General features: G+C 43.2%; 1 protein-coding gene across 1 annotated transcript in view; it reads left to right on the top strand.

Moving 5' to 3' along the window:
- The window catches only part of LOC135105043 (sodium-coupled monocarboxylate transporter 1-like), a 30,612-nt gene that overhangs the window by 15,830 nt on the left and 7,282 nt on the right, over positions 1–7,500 (top strand). Inside the window, exons 2-3 of the mRNA XM_064012947.1 lie at positions 2,671–2,796; positions 5,846–5,974. Of these exons, the coding sequence (XP_063869017.1) occupies positions 2,715–2,796; positions 5,846–5,974 (211 nt within the window). The 5' untranslated portion in view covers positions 2,671–2,714. The remainder of the gene's footprint in view (positions 1–2,670; positions 2,797–5,845; positions 5,975–7,500) is intronic.

Raw genomic sequence — 7,500 nt, 5'->3', positions numbered from 1 at the left:
TGGAGGAGGGGACGTTTAGGTGGGGGGGTGGCGCCGCGGGAGTGTTTTGTAACGGGTCAGAATTTAGCTGTGAACAGAGCGACGAGACTCCACTCACTCTGTGCTCAGACGCGCAAAGATCTGTGTGGCGCTCACCGCTCCTCTCTCGTCTGACTCGCCTGTGTGTGCACTGAGCGGCGTCCACACACCTCATATATTGCTGGTGCTCCTGACTGTACGCACACGCTCTGGTAGTGGTGCCCAGACGCTCCTCCCGCTGTTGCCTTTTCTATTACTACTGCTGCTGCGGCTATCACACGTAAGTCATCTAGTATTCCTCTCCACTCCTTTGTTGTCTGAAGTTTGTAAGTGTATTTGTTTGAGTGTGCGTAGGTGTTTGGGTGCGGCAAGGTGTGCGCGTTCACTTGCCTTCCTCTTGCAATGTTTGTTTACCTGTGTGTATATGTGTGTATATGTGTGTGGTATATATCACCTGTGGATTTTAGAATGTACACTTGCATGCTGTATACATGCGCATGTACTGTATCCATGAGCATGGCACGCACCAGTAACTCTGGCAGGAAGTTGAATACGTAGATACAGTAATTGCGTGGGAATACAGGACGGATTTGTATTTTTATACGCACGTACGTGCATACACACATACATGCATACGAAGCTCTTTAAGACAGAAATTGATAATGAAAAGTGGTGGAAGTGTAGACATGTAGAGAGGAAGGTGTGGAGGAAGATACATACGAGGATAGAGGTAGTACAGGGAAATGGTGTAACATATAATGTGCAGCTGGTGGAGATGTATATATGCTACAGGGAGGGAGGTGAAAGTGTTCTATTTACAAGTGAGGGGTGTAGGGAGAGGGATGCAGGTGCAGAGGAGCGGTGTAGCTGTAGTGATGCGGCGAGGATGGGACAGCTGCTGATAGGTGTAGAAGAACCTGGCGTCTTCAAGGCCATGCATGGATCACGTGCTGCTCCACGAGACCCAGCACCCAGCATCTCTCTCTCTCTCTCTCTCTCTCTCTCTCTCTCTCTCTCTCTCTCTCTCTCTCTCTCTCTCTCTCTCTCTCTCTCTCTCTCTCTCTCTCTCTCACACACACATACACACACATGTCAAATGTAGTCTCCCTTTCCCCAACATTGTCTAAGTTTTGGCTTTCCTCATTACGCACCACTCCGTTGGTGCGCACGCATGAAGGAATATTAGGCATATTATTCCCGAGATCAAAGGGAATGCGTAGTACATTTACCAACCCTGCGCCATAGAAAAAGGGGATGCTGGAGAGGGGGCGGTGTGTCTGTAGTAGAGGGGAGGAAGGACCTCCCATTAAGATATTGATGTTTGTAGGAGCGCCACCACTAGTGCTGCTGCATCCGGAGGGGAGGAAAACTCTAGTAGTTAGAATCAGGAGTTGTCGCTGCACTTCTATTCTGAAAGCCAAGAACAACGAGGTTCACTACATATAGGTGATACTGAAGTGACATAGAGACAGTCCAGACAGATGCTTGGTGCTTCCGTGAAGAGAAATAACTTAGTAAAAGCAATTATATGTTGTCGCTTCACCTCTTGTGTGAAAGATAAGGAATGCAAGGTTGACTTTACTGAACTATCTATAAACAACTTACTGTAGATGACCTGTTCCTAACTCAGATTGAGTACGTCGCTGCTTCACCCCATGACCTGTGCACGAAACAGTTGACCGAGGTGACCACGACTGAAAGACTTGATACGCATGTGCCTGAATTTCCAATTTACCTTCACATATCAGGATGGCTCTCATGCCTCACTGACGTATTCCAACTTGTATGGTCTTCTATATTTGTTTATTAATTTTTCTTTAGTTTACGTAATGAAAAGAGTCACACAGTTAAATGATTCGATGACCTGAACCGTTCTAGACTTTATTTCCTTTTACACAATATCATCCATCGTTGTATCCAATCCCGCGTAAGCACCCTATATGAAACACAATAAACTAATTGATAAAAAAAAAAGCTGTTTCCTAGAAATGGTGATCTAATCGAAGCTTAAAGAGTATCCATATTTTTGAGCTGATTCTTGCCGTAGTGATTCATCTTTTCTCCTGTTTCCCTTTGCCTTTAACTCCAAAAATGAGAGTGTAAAGCCTTATGTTGTCTGTATGTATGTATGTATATATGTAGTATGTATATATGTATGTATGTATGTATGTATGTGTGAATGCATGTGTGTGCAAATATAAGTGTAGGTCACATCCTTTTACGGCCAGACGTGTGACTTACTTTTGCCTCACGCTTGTTTACTGGGTACTATATAATCTACAGTTGGTTAGCCGTCTTGCTGTTTGTGTTGGCGCGCCCTTTGTTACCGCTGGTGGATGAAGCAGTTGGAGATATGAGTGTGTGTGTGTGTGTGTGTGTGTGTGTGTGTGTGTGTGTGTGTGTGTGTGTGGGTGGGTGTGTGGGTGGGTGGGTGAGCAGGTGTGTGTGTGTGTGTGTGTGTGTGTGTGTGTGCATTCATATTTAAATTGGACATCTTTCCTTCTCACCACCACTTACATCAAACACTTGTGACTATATTCGAAAGGGCGTCACGTGCTGGGCTATTGAACACTCTCTCTCTCTCTCTCTCTCTCTCTGGGCAGGATGCAGGTAACAGTGTATGAATGACCTTGGCCAACGTATCTCCCACAGGTGTGCCATCACAACTTTCACGCCCCCGCCAAGGAAAGATAGACATGATGTCACACGAGGCGCCCTCCTTCACCACCGCAGACTATCTGGTGTTCACGGCCTCTCTTATTATCTCTCTGGGTATTGGTAAGTGATTACAACACCTAGATTCTCCTCTCTCCTCCTCCTCCTCCTCCTCCTCCTCCTCCTCCTCCTCCTCCTCCTCCTCCTCCTCCTCCTCCTCCTCCTCCTCCTCCTCCTCCTCCTCCTCCTCCCCCTCCTCCTTGTTCTCTTCGTTGCCTTATCTAGTGTCATCGCAACAGCTGACATCTTCAGTCTTACGTGAGTGATTATGTCACTCTTGAAACACCCTCGAGCCGTTGGTCACTCTGGTCGCTCACGTATCACTGCAATCCCTTATCATTTTCTTTGTCGCGTAGAGCCACTGGCCATGGGAAGTGTAAAGTGTTGGCATTACTGGAGCCAAAATAAATAAATCACCAAATAGTCAAAAACCTCTTCATGTTTTAGCAGCCGAGAGGAACGTGCTGCCACTGAAAGAAGTGTTGCTGCCACCTCGTCTCTGTTGTACAGTGGAGAGTTATGGTTACCTCAGTAATAAACCAAGAGCCAAAAGTAAGCTCAAGTGGTAAAATTCTTACGGGGGTGAGACTAAATACAAACTTTAATTTCTGTTTGGTAGAAACAGATGTTCAATCTCTAAATGGTGTCTTTACTAAACTGTTATTTAGCTATTTAAAAGTTGAAATGTAGAGGAACTGGTTAGTGAAAATGTACTATTGGCTGTTGCCAAATCTTGTTGCATGATGCAAGTTATCAGGCTCTCTTCTCTGACCGGCTATCCTTCTACTTATTATTAGGCCGGCGAGCGCGCTGCTGAGAATGTCTCATTCGAAACTGACACGCTTAATATCTTTATATATATATATATATATATATATATATATATATATATATATATATATATATATATATATATATATATATATATATATATATATATATATATATATATATATATATATATATATATATATATATATATATATATATATATATATATATATATATATAATACACACACACAATTTGTTCATCTTGTAGTACGTAAGTGCATAAATGCAGAAGAGCAGTATGCAATCGAAAGACAAGCAGACGCCCTGTCAAAGCAATGCTGATTCTGTTTCTGATGATGCTACGTAATGCTGACGTTCGCGTGCTGATGGTCATCCTGTGGTTACATATGAGAGAACCTATCCATGACTTTTAGTTACTTATTAAAGCTCCCGAATCAGTAGAGATCTTTAAAAGAGGATTACAATAGTTACGAATTGGGATGATAGGTTGATCTATTTGTAATTACATGGCAGGGATTAACAGCAATCATGTTACAAACAGAAATTTAAATCTAAATCAGTAATAAGTTGGCATTGAGCTTTTCTTGTGACGTGAAATCCTTTAGAGGACTTACATCTTATTACAAAGATCAGTGTCGCCAAGGGTTCACTTAGATCATTGAACTTAATCACACTTTACCGTCATATGCAACGAATGATTTCATTCCTGACAACTGATGGGAAGCTTTCATTCGCGGGAGGCGAAGATCGCGTTATGTTGGAGACCGATAATTTATTTTATTTTATTTTATTAATCTATATATATATTTTTTTTATTTAGGAGGGACACCAGCCAAGGCCAACAAAAATCCAATAAAAAAAGAAATAAAAAAAGGCACACTGAGACCCCAGTCCCAGAAAAGGGTCTAAAGCGGTAGTAAAAAATTGAAGGATAAGTGTCTTGAAGCCTCTCTTTTAAAGGAATTCAAGTCATAGGAAGGTGTAATTACAGAAGCAAGAAGGGAGTTCCAGAGTTTAACAGAGAAAGGGATGAATGACTGAGAATACTAGTTAACTCTTGTATTAGATAGGTGGACAGAATAAGCGCGGCCGCGAGAGGAGGGGAGGCATGTAGTTAGCAAGATCAGAAGAGCAGTTAGCATGAAAATAGGGGTAAAAGATAGCAAGAGATGCAGCATTGCGGCGATGAGAGAGAGGCTGAAGACAGACAGTTAGAGGATGAGACGAAAAACTTTTGATTCCATTCTTTCTAGAAGAGCGGTATGAGTGGGACCCCTCCCCACCCCCGGGCCATGTGAAGCATGCTCCATACATGGACAGATACAGAGTTAGCAGCTGGAAGGGTGAGAACAACTGGCTGAGACGTCTCAAAACACCTAACTTCATAGAAGCTGTTTTAGCTAGAGATGAGATGTGAAGTTTCCAGTTTAGATTATAAGTAAAGGACAGACCGAGGATGTTCAGTGTAGAAGAGGGGGACAGTTGAATGTCATCGAAGAAGAGGGGATAGTTGTCTGGAAGATTGGGTCGAGTTGATAGATGGAGGAATTGAGTTTTTGAGGCATTGAACAATACTGAGTTTGGTCTGCTCCAATCAGAAATTTTAGAGAGATCAGAAGTTAGACGTTCTGCGGCTTCCCTTTGTGAACTGTTTACTTCCTGAAGGGTTGGACGTCTACGAAAAGACGTGGAAAAGTACGGGGTGGTACCTTCAGCGTAGGAGTGGGTAGGACAATAAGTTTGGTCTAGAAGATCATTGATGAATAATAGGAAGAGAGTGGGTGACAGGACAAAACCCTTAGGAACACCAAAACACCTTAGGAACTGTTCACCGTGTTCACGTGGATTGAGTCTTCATTCGCGCCAATGTTTCAGGCCAGTTCTGCAGGAATGTATTGACAACAGTGTTGGTAGCAGGCATGCGTGCCTTGTTATTCGTGGACAGACTTTGGCTTATAACGTATCATGCACATTCCATTGTATTGTTCAATGGTAAAACTTTCGTACACGACTTGTGTAAATACGCGTATATTAAAATAAATAAATTAATAAAAAACTTTTCTTTAAATTTCAGTGTTTGGTTCTATTGACTTATTTTTGCTGTGGTTTTCTTGTATTGTTTCGATACTTTCTTTTTATTACAGAAATTTTAGTTTACAGAATCATTACATTGGTATGAAGTGGACAAAATGTGTATGCTATTAGGTACTTTGTGCTTTCTAATCTTTCAATAAACTAATGATAAGGATATTCATTTATTTTTGTTGGGGAGTCTCTCTCACTTTCATTTTCTTTTTGCCTTTCTTGGTGTGGTTCAGGCTTCTACCACTGGTACAGGAGCCGCGGCAGGGACACCAAGGACTTCCTGATGGGGGGAGGACACATGTCACCAATACCTGTATCCTTCTCCTTCGCTGCAGGTGTCATCTCCGCCGTCTCTATACTAGGTAAGGAGCAAAGCCACGCCCACGACTATACGTGACCGCCACACGGGGTACGAGGCCACAGTGCCGGTGGCAAGAGGTTATGTAGGGGAGAGGAGGGAAGAAGGGCGGAAGGAAAAGTGCGATGGGTGTCAGAAGGTCAAACAAGTAGACCATGCGAAGACTTCCACATAGAGGACATCAAATAATTACCTTACATACAAAAGTTTTGGGAACCTCTTCCCACGTCTCCTCGAACCAGAAGTAGACATTGGAACAGGTCCAACCGATAAAAATACGCAACAAACGACGGAGTGTGGTGTGTTAGACGTTCACGAAGAGCGAGTCAGGCTGAGCCAAAACGTGACACTGAGGAAGGAGTGCATAAGGTGGTCGTCGCTCGTTGCACTCAGTAAACAGAGCGAGACCACAAAGAGGCAGCTCCACTTAATTAAAGAAGAGGAGATTGTTTCAAGTAGTTTATGAAGTGGAGGGAGAAATGATTCGGAAAATGTGAAAGTGAAGAAAGAAAAAAAAAAAGTAGGGGAGAAGAAGGGGAGAAGGGGAAGCTAGGGAAACGCTACGCTATGAAGATGGGAAAGGGGTGTTGAGTACAAGATGAGGGAGATACATCCTAGTCATATAAGTGGCTGTGTCACGACACTTAAGAGGGAGTGTGCCAAGAGGGGAGAACTGCAGGAAGCGATAGGTCATGGTAGGTGCGCCAGTCATGTGTGCCCAGTGCACGTACAGGTGTGCCACTCCCTGTTGACTTGACTCACACGCGGCACACTGATAGACCCTGTACGTATTTATAGACTGTAAGTAGGTGTTGAGTATTTATAGTATGTAAAGTGTTCCCAGTGATGCGCTGGGGTAACTCAGCTTTGATATCAACTAAAGGAGAGGAAAGAGTGACAGGAAGAGAAAGATTGATTGAGTGATTAATTGGAGAGGACTGAGGACTGACCAAGAAGGGAAGAATGACCGGGAAGATAAATGTTGATTGATTGATTGAATCTCTGAGCCACAACAGGATCCTATGACGTTGAGGAAAAGAAAAGAGAGAGAGAAAAAGAAAAGAAAGGAAGGAAGAAAAATATGGATTTCCCTGTTTTATGAAGGATGGAGAAAATGTGTAGATAAAATTTGTTGTCTACACTTTGCTCTTACGCAATTCCCTTAAACACCAGCAAAGGAATTAAGAGGAGAGGAAAGACGAGAAAAGGGAGGAAAGGAAAGAGGGGGAACGCACACAGGAACAAATAAGATTAATACCAAACAGCAGGTGGATCAGTGGACACACACACACACACACACACTTCCTCTCAGTCCTACCCAGAGATAGGTCACTATGAGCTCAAAGCTCTTTCCATAGGGGAACGGCTGGCTGGGTGACCAGCAAACCAGCTGACGTCCGTAGGTGAATCTCACACACGCACACACGCACACACACACACACACACCAGATAGATAAAAAAAGGGACAGAGGAAGGAGAAGAGAAGATTAAATAAGGGAGGTGATAATGAGGCTGTTTGTTAGCCATTAT

The sequence above is a fragment of the Scylla paramamosain genome, chromosome 11 (genome assembly GCF_035594125.1).
Source record: "Scylla paramamosain isolate STU-SP2022 chromosome 11, ASM3559412v1, whole genome shotgun sequence".
Classification (NCBI taxonomy): domain Eukaryota; kingdom Metazoa; phylum Arthropoda; class Malacostraca; order Decapoda; family Portunidae; genus Scylla; species Scylla paramamosain.
The sequence above is the reverse complement of the archived record's forward strand: the minus strand, read 5'-3'. Positions and strand labels throughout refer to the sequence as shown.